This window comes from Amia ocellicauda, chromosome 18 (assembly GCF_036373705.1).
Source record: "Amia ocellicauda isolate fAmiCal2 chromosome 18, fAmiCal2.hap1, whole genome shotgun sequence".
NCBI classification, from domain to species: domain Eukaryota; kingdom Metazoa; phylum Chordata; class Actinopteri; order Amiiformes; family Amiidae; genus Amia; species Amia ocellicauda.
In genome coordinates this window covers 12,339,650-12,356,451 of record NC_089867.1, presented here as the reverse complement: position 1 = coordinate 12,356,451, position 16,802 = coordinate 12,339,650, and the positions used below count along the sequence as shown (strand labels likewise).

Genomic DNA, 16,802 nt, shown 5'->3' with positions numbered 1-16,802 from the left:
ATATATATATATATATATATATATATATATATACACTCACCTAAAGGATTATTAGGAACACCTGTTCAATTTCTCATTAATGCAATTATCTAACCAACCAATCACATGGCAGTTGCTTCAATGCATTTAGGGGTGTGGTCCTGGTCAAGACAATCTCCTGAACTCCAAACTGAATGTCTGAATGGGAAAGAAAGGTGATTTAAGCAATTTTGAGCGTGGCATGGTTGTTGGTGCCAGACGGGCCGGTCTGAGTATTTCACAATCTGCTCAGTTACTGGGATTTTCACGCACAACCATTTCTAGGGTTTTCAAAGAATGGTGTGAAAAGGGAAAAACATCCAGTGTGCGGCAGTCCTGTGGGCAAAAATGCCTTGTTGATGCTAGAGGTCAGAGGAGAATGGGCTGACTGATTCAAGCTGATAGAAGAGCAACTTTGACTGAAATAACCACTCGTTACAACCGAGGTATGCAGCAAAGCATTTGTGAAGCCACAACACATACAACCTTGAGGCGGATGGGCTACAACAGCAGAAGACCCCACCGGGTACCACTCATCTCCACTACAAATAGGAAAAAGAGGCTACAATTTGCACAAGCTCACCAAAATTGGACAGTTGAAGACTGGAAAAATGTTGCCTGGTCTGATGAGTCTCGATTTCTGTTGAGACATTCAGATGGTAGAGTCAGACTTTGGCATAAACAGAATGAGAACATGGATCCATCATGCCTTGTTACCACTGTACAGGCTGGTGGTGGTGGTGTAATGGTGTGGGGGATGTTTTCTTGGCACACTTTAGGCCCCTTAGTGCCAATTGGGCATCGTTTAAATGCCACGGCCTACCTGAGCATTGTTTCTGACCATGTCCATCCCTTTATGACCACCATGTACCCATCCTCTGATGGCTACTTCCAGCAGGATAATGCACCATGTCACAAAGGTCGAATCATTTCAAATTGGTTTCTTGAACATGACAATGAGTTCACTGTACTAAACTGGCCCCCACAGTCACCAGATCTCAACCCAATAGAGCATCTTTGGGATGTGGTGGAACGGGAGCTTCGTGCCCTGGATGTGCATCCCACAAATCTCCATCAACTGCAAGATGCTATCCTATCAATATGGGCCAACATTTCTGTAGAATGCTTTCAGCACCTTGTTGAATCAATGCCACGTAGAATTAAGGCAGTTCTGAAGGCGAAAGGGGGTCAAACACAGTATTAGTATGGTGTTCCTAATAATCCTTTAGGTGAGTGTATATATACATATATACACATATATATATATATATATATATATATATATACACATATATATATATATATATATATATATACACATAATATATATATATATATATATATATATATATATATATATATATATATACACATAAATAGAGAAAGATAATTGTTTACTAATCGGGTCAAATCTTATATCTGGCTTTGTTTTTGTATTGATTTTTGGTTCATGGGATCTGGAAGAACGTGGCAAACAACACGTGTATAAAATGGCAGCAGTGGGATGAATGGTTGTGCGATCTAGATAGTGGTTTGACTGAGAAGCAGCTGAGATCAGGCTGCAGGAAATATTATCCCTGTGAAAAATGTGGTGAATTTCATTATGCAGCCCATCTGTCTAGCTAATGACAGAAAGAGTCTCCTGCTCAGAGTATTTTATCAATCCTGACTGATAGATTAGCTAATTGGCCCATCCAGAGCACTGTACGAAATGGCAAGAAAGGATATATCTTAACTAACTGATGACAGCACTCTGGTACTGTTGACTGTTCTGGTCTTGGCACAGGATTGAGACAGGAGACACACAGACCCTTTTCCTTGCATTCCTTTGAATTTGGCAGCCATCAGAGCTGAATACAAGAAGAAATACATAAGCACAGTTTATTTATTTGATGAGGTACACAAGCGGCTTGATCTCGGTAACAGAGCAATGCTGATCGTATAACTCGGCTACTGTAAGTCAGCAGTCGCAGCTCTTCCAGTCCAGGGACCTCCGGCAGTTTGTTTGCTGTAATGGTTTGCAGAAATCTGATTCTTGTTTGTGAGATTTGTTTCCCCCCATTGAAATCTTGCATCAATGCTGTTTCCAAGTTATTGAAGCAGTTTCTACTGTTGATGCACAAATTCCAAACAAGTTGTGGATTTGCTGGGCAATGCACTGGTTTGATGGTACTGGTACTGGTGGGGTTAGTCTAAACTGATTTAGGATATCAATGTCTTCTATGCTGTATCATTACAGCTGGAGGAAATTAAAATAAGATTTATCCAATGCAGTTTCTCTTCTTTGATATATTGTTATATCTTCATTTTGGAACCAGTTCTGCATAATACATCAGCGCTGAATAGAAACTGAAGAGCAATTTAAATGAAATTGAAATCTGTTCCTGCCATCATGATTATTTTTCTCCTTTTAAAAGCTTTGGCTGTGACAGATCACTGAAGACTATACAATCTCTTGGTTAACTTGGTTAACATTTTCTGACCTTTTTTCTTCTTCTTCTTCTTGGAAATAATTGTTGACCGATATCATTTATCTGACAATACTGATCTGATATATCGTGAAAAACAAATTAGAAAGCTCTGTAATTAAATATAATTTGGAATAATGTACAGATCAAATGTTATTAAATGACAATGAAAAGCTGGATTTTATTGAGATTTCCAGGGTCTTTGTGCAGAAGGTTTCCACAGTGCTCTACAGTGTGCCAGTTAGAGACATGTGTTAGAGACATGAAACCAGCAGATTAGTCCAAGGTTTAAAATTAGGTAGAAGATGATATGTTTGTTCTTGCAGAACACAAAATAAGATTTGAAATGCCTGCCAGATTTATTAAACTGCAGTGCTTTATTTTGTTTCTTTAAAGTAATCATTCTAAGGCCATCTTTACCAATGCTGTTTGTATGGTTAGTGCTGTAGTGTAAACTTAACTGAAGAAGCCTCTAGCTGTCTAAATTGGTATAGTTACTCACAGTGCCATTTCTTCAGCCAGGTGATATTTAAATGTAATCTTGTTTAGTGTTGGAAAAATGTAATGTGAAACATTTTACTTTTAAATGATCTATAAAAAGTATCTATGTTAAAAAAGAAAGTGATATATTATTCACAAGAAACCTAAATAGATGCACATGACACATATTTTCCTCTGTGAATGCCTGCTTTCTTTCAACTGATCTCTGTATTTGGTTTTCCTGACTATTACAACAGATTTACTACTGTGGGCGTCTTATTTCTGTCGGTATGCACAGAGAGCTATTATCGGCACAGACAAGAGTCTTACAAGTGTTCGACAATATTGTTAGATTCCATCAGCATTTCAAACAGATTGCCTGGTTTACCGCAATAAAAAGAGGTTGTGGCTCTGAAGCGAAAATTGTCATCTGTGTGTTTGTGTGTATGTGTGTGTGTGTGTGTGTGTGTGTGTGTACCCGGCTGAGTAGAGTAATTGCCTCCCCCACAGCCACATGGTGGTAAACTGCAGACTACGCAGTCATCTATAATGTGTAGCAGACTGTGGGGAAGACACATTTTGTACCAGGGCGTAGACACCAAAAAATATCCCTCGTATCTGCGGTAACGATCACACCCGGGTCACACCCTCTGGAGCCGAGTCCAGCATCTGCACATTTCCGCAGGGTTGACATATAGAAAACTTCCCTTCCAGCCACACTTGGTTCACAGCAGTTTTGCTCTTTTTCCTTCCTTCCTTCCTTTCCTTCCGTTACACACTTTTTTTTGGTCTTTTCCATGTTAATTTTTTTTTTCTTCTTCTTCTAAAGCATGCAACTGGTCAATGCCACACGTGGACCTGAGTCTTTTCCTCGTGCTCTGCAGTGCATTGAGATTGTGACACCCTCCAGCTGTCTCTGAGTGAAATGAACGCACACTTCCCAGTCCTCTGACCTCATGTGCACCACATTAGCTTCACTACAATTCAGGTGTTTCACTTCATTTCCAAGGAGAGCAATATGTGAGGGGTTGGGCTACCGTGTTGAGTGCAGGTTGAGTCTGCTCGACTACCCTCGGCTTGCTGACCGTGCATGGCCCCTGCTGCTGTCTGGGGGTCTTTGGCACAGTAACAAGGGCCACTGTGTCTGTCCTCCTACTGACACTGTTGTAGTGTAAGCATGAAGCTCAGATCAAAAGCAATTTGTAGTTCCAAACTGGTGAATCATAACTGGTGAAAATAACTACGGACAATACACCTTAAAAATAATAAGAAACAATATATATATTGAAATATATAATTTGTTATGATACCTAGGCAGGATGCAAGTTGGCTTAGAAATGCCATCTTACAGCGTTTAATCCTCTGACCCCATTCCCATCTCAGTGACATATAAATGACAAGTCCAGTGATTAATGAAAATTAATCAATATGTATTTTTCACTGAACAACAACAACATCAAAACAAAATGGGATTTAAAAAAGGATGTTTGTTTTGTTTTAAATGTGTTCCTCATGAGTTGTCTGGTCTCATCCCGAGCACACTCTGTATCGGTTTTGGTACTCTTTGACCGCAGCACCCCAGCTGAGATGGCAGAGATGTTCCGCACCGTCATTGTGTGACCAGAGACTATAGCCACAGCCGATGGTTTGTGGACCAAGTGGGGCTCTTTGATGTTTTGCTTTCCTAATTGCACTGGTTCATGTTGTCGTTTACTTTAGAAACAGCGCGGCATGAGCCATCCCCACCATTGCATCCCTGAACTCTAAACAAACAACAGCAACCACAATTAAGAAAAGAAAAACATTCCTTATAGATGGTTCTGCAGATTTATATTTGATTAAAGTATTGCTTTTTCCTTCTCCATCTCTGTCTGTCTGGACACACACAATAACCACGATACACATACTTTGTTCTTTAAAGAGTGCCCCATATATGTTTCTCCACTGAAGTTTGGGCAAGTAAACGCAGTCCGCCATAACCCGCATGCTGTATGAATATACGCCTTTTGAAGACCAGCAAATGGAGCTTGACTGATTAACCCAAAATAATTGAGAATTTATTCTTTATTTGCTTTCCAACTGTTTTCCACCCTGTTTTATTTCCACAAAAGTAAGACAGACGTGTTTTTCACTCAACATAATTGTGTAAACAGGACACTTCACGGCACTTGAAAACATCAGCTATTGGTACTATTTCCATTTCTGTTTTTGGCACGGGAGCAGTTATTTTTGCAAGATCTTCCCACTCTCAAAATTGGCGAAAGAAGCAGCCCCCCTCCCAAATAAATAATTGTATATGGTTTCTTACGTACATGCTCACTTACTTATTTCCCAAGGTGCGTTGCGGGTGTCTGATCTAGAAATTCAGAATAATGGTATTTAACCCAGTCACACATCTGTGCCCAACAAAAGAAACTGGTTCTTTTTTGGCCTTGGCACCATTGGTTTTACAGCCGATCAGCACAGAGTATTGAATGTTATTTTCTGCTTCACTGATCTGGACAAATCAATATGTATGTGCTTTATGAGTCGGGCTACAAATCTGATTTAAAGAAAAGTCTCCACTGTTAAGTCAGAACACAAAAACATAGAGCTGAGGTTCCCATGAAGGACAGAGCTAGCTCCCTGTCTGAGACGGGAAGCTCTGAACCTGCAGCTCACTCCACCACTCCCTGCCCTCTGTGTGCTCTCGAATGCCACCAGGCACAGACAGTGTCTGAACCTGCAGCCTCCACACCCAGGGACAAAAATTATTATCATTATTAGCAGGAGCATCATCATCATGAAATAACTCAGTCACTCCTGTCTACAGAGTGTACAGGGAAATCGCAAAGAGAGGTGAGAAACTGGCATCCCATCTTTTACGAGTACCACATTATTCAGGCTATAACTCAATCCAGTGAAAGCATTAAGTAAAAACAGCCTTGGACTAATGTAAAAACAATATATTTGCATACAGAAGTGAGTAGCTTCTGAAGCCAGATGTAAGCTGAAGATTGGAAAGATACTGAGCCACCGCTTGAGGGCTTAGAGTGGCTGGCTCTTTTTTTGACAGCGCTAAAGACGCGAGACAGGAAAACCCCAGAGTTACAGAAACAGCAGGCAGAGATGCGTGTTCCTACGGAGGTTTGGTATTTATGGCAGTATTAGCTGTGGGTAGCAGTGGTTGGGACCACAAACCCTCTTTTTGATTTAATTTGCTTGATCTTACACAAGTCGCTGGGCTTCGAGTCAATGGCTTTCAGGCTTCAGGCAAATGTTTACACAGCCGTCTCCTATTTGTGCCCCTGCTTCTCAGCTGATGGGTAGACCTCATTTATTGCTCATGGAATTACTCTAATTATTGAAAACCTCAGGATTAGGACCAGAATGGCGCGTGACCCAGTTTACAGTGCAATCCCACCAGGAAAAGAAGAGGGCCTTTGACCAAATCTGTTGCACCCCCCCATCTGAGACATTAGAAACACATATTTTTACGTGAAATATTTATTACTCTTTTAATATGATCTTCTTTTTATATGTGTGTGTCTGCTTATGTATCTCGCTTTACCAGGTACTTTTTTGATCACCATATTGCTTGAAGAATTACTTTCATTTAAATACCAACACTTTCTCTCTGGTTTAAGTGCGCTGACTTTTCAGTTATAAAATTCCATCATTTCATATAGCTGTGTGTTTGGGACACTTACAATTGTGAACACATTTTCAGAGCAACATTGTGCTTTGATTTTGCAGCTTTTCTCTCTAAGCTCAGGCAGTCGAGCTGAGGCGTACCTACAGATGGCTATCGTCAGTGGAAATGGGACATTGTTTTGTTCTTTATGTTAAAATTACTCGTGTCATCAGTCTGTATTGTACTTAATTGTTTGCTGAAGAGCTGCAGACCTGATTGAATATACATACAACAAACGGATCAAATTCAATGGCACTCCAGAGAGAGTAGTTTAATAGTAATATTTATACAACCTGGAGAACTGGCACAAAGAAGCCCGCATCTGGGCAAGACAAATGGGAATGGTGGCGTTTTTTATATTTGTTTATATTTTGACTGCTGTTATCTAGAACCTAAACTGAGTCCTATTTTTGACAGAAAAACAAATTAAATGCAGGAGATCTTTGTGAAGGGAAAATGTCTATATTGTCTCTTCAAAGTCCAACGATCTTAGATTTTTTTTTATTTTAATCTTTGTTGCTGTTGTTTTCTCAGCACTGATCTTCAATCAAAACAAAAACGAATGTTGTTCTCTTTTTCATCTTAACCAGTCTAGTTTTATTTTCCTAAAACATAAACACATACAAGCATTTCAGATAAATATTTTCTGAATGTTAAATAAAGGATCCAGATGACTTCTTTGGTGTGTTTTATGATTTAATTCTTTAGTCACATTTTGTTTAACTAAAACCACTCTAGCCCTTGGTTGTTTTTTTGTTTAGTCTGAAGAGTAATATTTCTATATTGGTTTTGCCAGAAAAAAAAGCAAGCAAATATAATAGAGAGCTGTAGAGTATTTATTATGTCTGTCTAGCAGTTTAACTTATTTTTCTAGAGTAGCTGAAAAATTGTTGTTAGTGAATCAATCTATAAATATTAAGAAAGATTAATAGCCGCATTCTGATTGTCACTATGTGTAAGAATAAAATGAATGAAAGACAATTATTCTCTGTAGCCCAGTATTAGCTGAGGTGTCTCTGTTTCTACCCCTTAAATCTGCATTTTTGCCACATTTTCACTGGATCTGTCTTCCCTGAAAAAGTTACATTTTCCATTCCTGAAATCGATGTCATGTCATGTCTGGGTTAGTCTAGCTGTGCTGTTGTCTAGTTAGCATTGGGACCAGGTTGTGATGATTCGTACAACTTGTAGGACCTTATCTTAGCCCGGGTTCCAGTCCAGCCTGCCCCCGATTGCTCTGAGATCGCACCGCCAACGGGAGCAGTCCCTCTCGCTGCCGGTCTGCACACAGAGCACTTGACACACACTTCACAGAGACCTCACCCCTTCCCTGGGAATGCCACCGTGTCAACACCGGCCCCCTCTCTTTCCATCAGCAGCTGGTGACAAATGAGGAAACAGGATCTGTGCAGAACTCCGAGTTTCCTCAGATACCTGACTTGTCTGGCGATAATCCTGCCGGCACTGACAAATACACGGCTAGTGCCCCCAGCAATGACAAACTGCATGTTGGACTTCGGATTACTGTTGTCTCTACCTGACACTAAAGGATTAAGTGCTTAGACCTGTGCATTCTTCAGGGTCCGCTGCCACTTAGGAGCGTCGAGGAAATAACAGGCAGGGTTCGAGTTAGTGGTGTCGGAGCTCCTCGGCTTCATTATTTTTGTAATTAGCAATGTGTAATACAGCACCCCTTGTGGGTGACAGAGGCCGGTTGCTGCAACATTAAAAGTGGAGGAATACCTGTAGGAATTGCAAGAGATGTTGGGTCAGTGCTTCCCTAGTCCCAGTATAGAAGGGCTGTTTCCATTCCAACATATCTCACAATAACATACGTCATAATCAGTGCCTATACTTCGTACAGAACACCACAGACAAAATAATTTTCGTATACTATAATAAACCATTTTAATTATGCTCTCCAACTTTATCTCTACATATAAAGTGCTATGTCTGCCATACAGAAGTGCTGTTAGTCTCAGGCTGCACTGTAATGGTTAAACACTGGAAGTGTCTTTGAAGGTCTTTGTTTAAACTATACTGACGAGACGGTGCTTGGCGGACAAATTTGATACCGCTTCTGTAATGCAGATGAGTGCAGAGTTTAAAATAGCTTGATAAGTTCTGTGATCACAGTTTATCACACAACATTATTTGTCATAATGAATAAACAATCAAACATTAAAAACATAGTTTTTGTAACTGTTTTTTATTTATAATATGATGTAATATATTATCCCCCCCAAAACATAAATTAGCACTAATGTATCTAGTTGAAAGAATACATTTCTTGGCCAGTGATGATTGTTTTAAATATACAAACATTGTTTTCTTAATTTAAATTTGTATGTTTTCATTTGTACAAACAAGAGTTGATTTTAATTATACTGATAACATTTGTTTATGTCAGTTTTTCTTGTTTCTCTCTTTTTTGTTTTTCTCCTATGTTGGTGAGCGGAGAGTTGCTCACTGAAAACCTGATCTTTGGGATTTAAAAAAGAAAGCATGTTGACATTTAATGGCACTTACAACAAAGCAGTTTACAGGTTTTGCTTCCTTTGTAGTTTTTTACTGTGGAAGCTTTCCAGTGATTTCCCAAGGTGTTTTCTTACTTTCTTTTTTCTTTTCTTCTGATTTTGCGTCTGTGTTGCCTTGAGCCAGCCGGGCTGAGTGCAGACTGGAGACACTGAGGACATGTACAGTAATAAGTCACTTCTCCAGTCTCCCTTTCATCCCTAGTCCTGACTACACTCTACATGGAGCCACAGACGCTTGGAGACAGCAGTCTCAAGTCATTGCCCACCTATTCATATGGAAAACGTTGTTCCCGGACAGCCCTCTTGTTACCTTATCAATGAGGGAGATCAGTTTGGCAGGAAGAAAAGAAGTAGCTTATTGAGATGCAGCAGCCTGTTGTCACAATACCAGTTAGGGCTGACAATGCGAGAGCACGCTAGACAGTGATGCACAGCAATCAGATCGGCCTGCTGTGAACCGGAGCAGCCCGGACAGACTCGGAGTGACCTGTGGGTCTCGTGGGCAGCCGGGGCATGGCTTGGCTCTCCAATCAGACTGCAGTGTGCAGTGTTTAAATATCTGGGTTGTGCTTCCAATCAAGACTTCTAAAACACTTAATGGTGGGATTTTTAGTTTTTAGTTTTTTTAACATATGTATGTATATGTAATGTACACTGCAGTTAGGCTTCTGGGTTTTGTGCCAATACATGTATGAGACACAGAAAGGCAAATGCGTTTCATGACTATGACTCCCAGAAACCCAGAGGAGTGGCTGTACACTGAGTTTTCATTATTTGTGGCTGTGTTAAAATACTCTTCAAAAAGAACCAGGTATGCACAATTCAGTGAGTCCGGTCATTATCTTATCATCTTCTACGCTCCCCCCCTTTGAGTTAAAAAACAATTCGGCCTTCAACTAATTAAGAGGCAGCGCAGTCAGATAAAGAATGCCATAAATTACATGGAATTGGTCAATCCACACTTCGGTTGTCATAGAGATATTCAGACACAGAGTAATAAATAGCATAAGGGTTTTCCAGCAATATGGGCTAATAAATCACAGATTAAATCTAAGGAGGTTCATTTAGATGAACTATCCATGCTGCAGTCAACACAATGCGACTTGGACGACATGTGATATTCTGTTTGGTTGTTTCATGTGTTTGAACCATAGCAGCTTACTTTATTTGTGTGTGTGAGGGGGTACACATAAATGGGTTCTAAGTCAGCATTTCATGCCGGAATAGAGATATATCTCTACTTTATATCAAAATAAATTACACTTAGATGAAAAGATGGTCTGGGATCTGTACCATTTTATTGCAGTGAACTAAAGGAGATATGAGCCTCAGTAGGTGGGAAAGCATGATGTTGGTCAATGAAGGCATTTGTTATAAATGAGGACAAGCGGAGGTTCCTGTCTGAAAAGCCAGAGCCGGATAAGATAAGATGAGAACAAATAATGAAAAACAAAGCACAGCTATGAAAAATAACACTTATCTGTTGAAATGGTGCCAGAGAAGGTTACAAGGGTCACACAAGTAATCTACTGTACAAGTAATAATGTGGTTACACTTCATGAAAAATGTAAACCAATTTGAATTACATTTAAACATTACAGATGTGATTCACACGTGTATATTGTACAAACATCTAAAGTCCTTGAGAAGATGTTCCCCTTCATATTTATCTCCTTGGCTTCCTAGCCCTGGGTGCAGAGAAAACTAAACAAATAGAAAACATCCCGCCAAGATGAGAGCTTCATTATCAACAACAGTGAAGTCCTTGGTAATCCAGCTCAGTGTGTTTTGCTCCATCACTGTGAGTAACCTTTCTTCACTGTGTCTGCTTCCCAGATGCCACAGAGCAGCCGGGAGAGGAGAAGTTGGCTGTGACGGAGGACGGTTGAGCGGCTGTCTGTCATTCCCGGCCATTGTTCGGCGAGCAGCCATCCAAGACCTTGGGAATGAGTTCCACTTCTAAACACACTTGGGAGAGCGCATCTATTTCAAATGCTTTCTCTGAAGCTCACTTTTTTTTTTTGTCTCCCTCAAGTAAACTAAACAACCAAAAGAACTAAAAAAAAAAAAAAAAAATAGAATAGAAGAAAGTTCCCTGAAATGCAGTAAACAATGACTGCTTAGAATAAACAGTATCGGATATATAATGCATCCTTTATGATGAAACAATGACTAAAGCAATAGTCCCCTGCTTTGGCCACTGGGTCCAGATTATTCTGTTATAGTATTGTTACTTTTCTGTTTCAGAAGAAGGTATAATTGTCAGTGAAACCTGCACACTGCGATGATTTATTTGTTATTGTGTTTTTTTGTTGTTGTTTTTTTTTGGCAAAGGTACCCATGTCTTCTAGCAGCTATGGCTTCTTGGCTTTTTAGCTTCTTAGCCTTGGTTGATGAATTAGTTTGAAATCTGCAGCACAGTACACTGGCTGGGCTTTAAATAAATAGTGAAAAACAAGGCTTATTTCCCAGGTTGACACTGCTGATGTCAAGAGTTTTGTCTTGACCTTGCTAGCACTTTAACCGAGTCCTTACGACTATCTTTTTGTCGCTCGTCTGGGATCCATCGATGTTTGGGCGCTTTTCCACACAGCGAGGATGTGGTTTGAAATGTATTCCTACATTGCAATCCCACATAATGGAAAACAATTATAGAAATAGACATAATCTTTTTCAAGCTGTGAAGAGAACGAGAGTACTTTATTATTTCGCAACACACACACAGTACCGACCATTTTATCTGTACGCCATCTCATTGGATAGATGTTTTCTGCCTGTGTTAAAGGGAGCAAATTCATTTTCCTAGGCCAGTTTTCTCTCCTCTCCTCTCTTAGAGTATGTTTGCATATCCGCACAGCTTTTATATCCTACAGAGGTATTTAGGATACAAATGGCTGCAACCTCTAGTGTCTTGTTACACACCCCTCTCATTCCTCATATTAAGTCATAATCTATAGCATCAATAATATCCCTTCATTTATGTATCAATATAAACACATTCTTGTGGTTGTACTGTAATTAAACACACGTCTACAATCAAAATTGGAAACACACTGCAAATCATAATTGTAATTCCCTAAATACTGGCACACTTCTGGTGTCTGAAATGGGACTGAGACATTATTTGTTCCTAGTGATTTCAAAAAGGTACTGTATTGCTAGCATTTAAGAATAAAATAGAGGTACTTTATTTCATAACAGATAAATGTATAAATATGATTAAATTATTTAAAAAAAAATTACAAACCCCCCCAAACAAAACAGAATATTACTTGTAGGCTCAGAGTAAGGACTAAATACTGTGATTAAAGCAAGTGACTGTTCCAAAGCTGTTCATATATTTTTAAGTTCTCAGTTTTCCTAATTATAGGTCTATAGTTACTACAATGTATATTAAAACAATTATGTAAATCAGTAGTTTCATAATACATATATACATATATAAAACAAAGCATCCAGAATGTTGCCGCTCCACTCTTTAGTGTTCGTATCACTGGAACGCATTGTGGGGTTTTGTTGATTTCTCCCCATAGAGAAAGCTGTGATTCAATGCCGACTGGTTGTTTGTTTACAAGGAATTGGCCTCAGGTTTGTCACCATTTGACTGATCTGTTGTATTCCTTTGTGTGGTTTGTGAGGTAGTAATCTGACAGTCACATAAAACCAGCACTGCATGTTCTCTGTGTGCACTGCGGCTGTCTGCAGCGGGAACTCATTGCTGAATTTCCATTGAATGTGATCCATTGAATGTTAGGCAAGACCTAGAGCCACAACTCATTGTTTCTAGTTATCAACATTATTTCCATAATAAAGCACTGTGTCAGCATGATTTGAATATAAAATCAGGCATTTACTTTTTTACTAACACCTTCACATTCAATCTCTAATGTTTATTTGCTGTCCTACCTGTATATTTTATTAAATAGCTCTTGTGCCTGCCTACAGAAATACTTGATGTAATCTTTAGTCTTGAAAGGTTTGTGAGGGAAAAAATGACAGTTACATGGAAACTTCAGTGAAATCAGTTATTTCAAGTGAAAGAAAGTGCCTGGTGATGCTCCTTCAACACAGGACTATGGCGTTCAGCTAAACTGCATATTTACGGCCAAGAACAATATTATTTGTATCACATTATAATAGAATGAACGCTGTGCATGTGTGCGGAGTTCTGCATAGCTGAGAAATACACTTTCTGGTTGATACATGTAACACGGCCATCCACTTCAATGACTGAACCAAATGGTGAGCGGCCCGCTGGAGTCTGGTGGCACTAAGAAATTTGTCAGTTTCATAATATAAATACATGGAAAATAAAGGGGCTGACAGACAGAAAAAATGTGCTCCATTGATGTACGACATCAAAGACAATTTATCCTCCAGAAAAACATCAGCCATGCTCATAGAATTTATTTTCGACATACGCCAGTCTGGGATCAAACCCACAGCCTCCCATTCCTTAATCCATCCCTGCTAACCACTACGCCTACATGCACTTATTTGACGTCTATTGAGCCAGTCGTACCAGTTTCATTCATGCTCTTAACATGTGGTACCACTGAACAGTAAATGAATACTCCCCATTCTGAAATGGCTAAGAATAATATCTGGAGCTGACGACGACCTCCCACGATCACACTGTGATATTCCTGGTCTCTTTTTGCTGAAATCGCGACTCTGGGGTGTCAGACGAGGACCCTTTCAAAACAAGCTTTGTTGGGTTCCTCGTTAAAAGTCAATCTGTTAAATCAAAGTGGTATTTCCAAAGAGATTTTTTTTTTTTTTTAATCTGTGCACTGTTACCTTGAAACACTGTTGCTTGTGCACTCAACTTGCCCATTCTGACCCCTTTTCATTTGCTCAGTGATTAAATATGTGCTATAAACTGGATTTAACCCCTTTGTAACCTTAGATGTCTTATTTTTGAGCATGCCAAGGTCATGTTTATCCTCTGGATTAATAATATTGGAAACGTGACACGTCAAAGTGACTGGTCTTAAGACGAAAGTAAAATAACTTCCAGATCCTCATCCGCACCCTAAACTGACTAATTAAATGTGACAGGTTTGGATTTATTAGAGGCCGAAAGAAAAAAAAGGAAAGTGGCTTTTCAAACAGAAGCCTGTGCTTGAGTATGTGTTGGTGTGTTCACATTGTCGTGAACAAGTGGGACACATTGTTCTTAATAAATAAGGCATTTAGGCTGGTTTCTCTGTAAAAACAATTACAGCCTTCCCCACTTGATGTTCTCTTTAAGAAAAACAAACTCAAAGTACTGATTCCAGGTTCCATGAAAAAACATGACTATGTTAGTATTAATACAGTATCTTTGAGGCAATACAGCTCCTTTTGATTTTCTTACTCCCCCCCCCCCCCCCACACACAGAATCAGCTAAAGCATACTTGTTTTAAACTTGTGTCATAAGTGATTAAAAGCATTATTTTTTAAACCAAAATATTTCAAGGATAGTTTATAAGGCAATGTGCCACATTTTGTCCAACGTGTAATCCTGTAAAAAGCTTAAATTGTTCATACATGTATGTGTACATGGACATTTTGTGTGTGTAAAATAATGTAGAAGTTTTAAAACAAAAACAAAAATATTTTAGATAACATTTTGTAATACAGTGAAAAGCATCACAATGTTATTTTTTGGGGAAATTTGTTTTCTATGTACCTGTTATGTCTTTTACAGTTGGAAAACAAAAGAAGTCCCAATCTTTGATCACGGCCTTTGTTTTTTCCTTCGATAAGCACATCAAGTTGTACGTTGTTTTTATTTCAGATGTATGGAAGTTGGAACTCTTTTGCACCCGCTGTATCAGGCTAATTCCAGAGGTGCTAGCTGATCGACTGAAATGAGGTTTGAGATGGGTTTTAGAAATGTACTGTTCAAGTATTTGAATTCCTACTCACGTTAGTCAATACAATCTAAAAGAGTCCCTCAGCACTAATTGTCAAATGTGTATGAATGTAGTACAATGGAATATATATTTATTTTATTTGATGTCTTGCTTGTTCAATTGTTATTTTTCTAAGTCTCCTGTCTCCTCAACCATTCCAGCTGTCAGTAGGAGATGTTTGAGTTTGAGTTTGAAAATTTGTTTTGGGATATTTACCAGGTTCTGAACTATACACAATGGGATGTGTTGGGTTCTTTCTTCCATTTTTTTTTTCTAGAACTTATTTCATGTTTTCAAACAACTGCTTTATGTTATCTGTACAAGTTACAGACGTCCTGTTGTACCCAGCATCGATATACCATTGTAACACTGTGTCACGATGTTATGAGGGGAAAAAAGAACAGAAAGATAATGCTAATAAAACACTTTGGAATAGATGGCAAATGCTGGCAGTGTGCTTGTGAGATGTTTAAGGTAACATTAGGATAAAAACAAATTCCCTTAGTGAGGTATAAACTATTTCCTATTGAAGTAAATCATGGAAAAGGCCAGAGTTATTGCTTTGTTTGGTGGCTCTCCGTGGAGGTAGCCCAAAGTATACTGTAATTAATAAACCTCCCAGTCAGTACTAATGCAGGTTAAAGGGTAAGGAATTTAAGAGGACAAGATGGTGCAGCAGTCCGTTAATGTTTTAGCCTTTCACCTCTGGAGGACAAAGTTCAAATTAATTTTAGTGCACAAGTAAAAAGCAGTGTAGTTGTTTTCTGCCTTCATCCCTGCCTTTCCTACTGAGGGACTTGGTAGCATTTGCACATGGCATTAGTACCAGTATGGACACACTTTACATTTTATTGTAATTATTATTATACAAATTACCATTAACTATATTTTGTTATCATGCCTGTACCATAAAAAACATGATGTGTATTTTAAATTTATAACAACATATAATTTACCAGAGTTTGTTTGTTTATGTATTTATTTGGCCTTGTATTTTATTAATTCACATTAACAAACTCCCTATTTGGAGGTTTGTCGATGTTTAAATTTGATTCATCTATATATTTACAGACTAAATAGTAATAATCCTGGACTGTACAAAAATAATCATAATGATCGTAAACACAGTATAAGTGAATTTTACAATTGTAATAAGAACACATTGGCAGTAGAAGGTCTATCCTGTAAATCGGTGCTCTTTGTCGCCATCTACTGACGAATATCCAAATATGGAACTGAGAATTTAAAGGTTTGGGGGCTTTTTCCATCTGTGTAAATAATATATATGAACTGTTCAGTATTTACTGTGGAAGACAATACATAGTTAATTTGGTTTTACGCGAATGGGTGTGTAACCCAAGTAACAATTTAATGTTGCAGCAAAGTTGCAGTAAAAATGCTGTGGCAACGTCGGAGCCTGACAATGTGACATGAATTTGTAGAGTTGTGTTCCTGTTGTCAGACAGACTGCTGCCAGACCAACCATCCTACAACTTCCCATCAGTTATTAAAAAATATAAATTAAATATTAAATAAAATAATATGGATAATAAGATGCAGTTAATAAGCAACTGTCCAATTAATACAGGAATACTCAAACCTATAGGTTTCAAACCTATTACAGCATAACCTTTTTAACATTTTAAAATCTAAATCTAAATAACTTGACTTGTAGTTAAAATGTTATAGTAATGAATACCACTTTAAGTATTACAAGAAGACTGA

The 16,802-nt window shown here is 38.6% G+C and overlaps 1 protein-coding gene across 2 annotated transcripts in view; it reads left to right on the top strand.

The window, feature by feature from the left end:
• The window catches only part of bbs9 (Bardet-Biedl syndrome 9), a 155,006-nt gene extending 139,485 nt beyond the window's left edge, over positions 1-15,521 (top strand). For both annotated transcript variants that reach the window (XM_066690985.1, XM_066690984.1), the window contains exon 22: positions 11,013-15,521. In XM_066690985.1, coding sequence (XP_066547082.1) covers positions 11,013-11,065 — 53 coding nt within the window. In that variant the 3' untranslated portion in view covers positions 11,066-15,521. The remainder of the gene's footprint in view (positions 1-11,012) is intronic.
• The last annotated feature ends 1,281 nt before the right edge of the window (positions 15,522-16,802 follow it).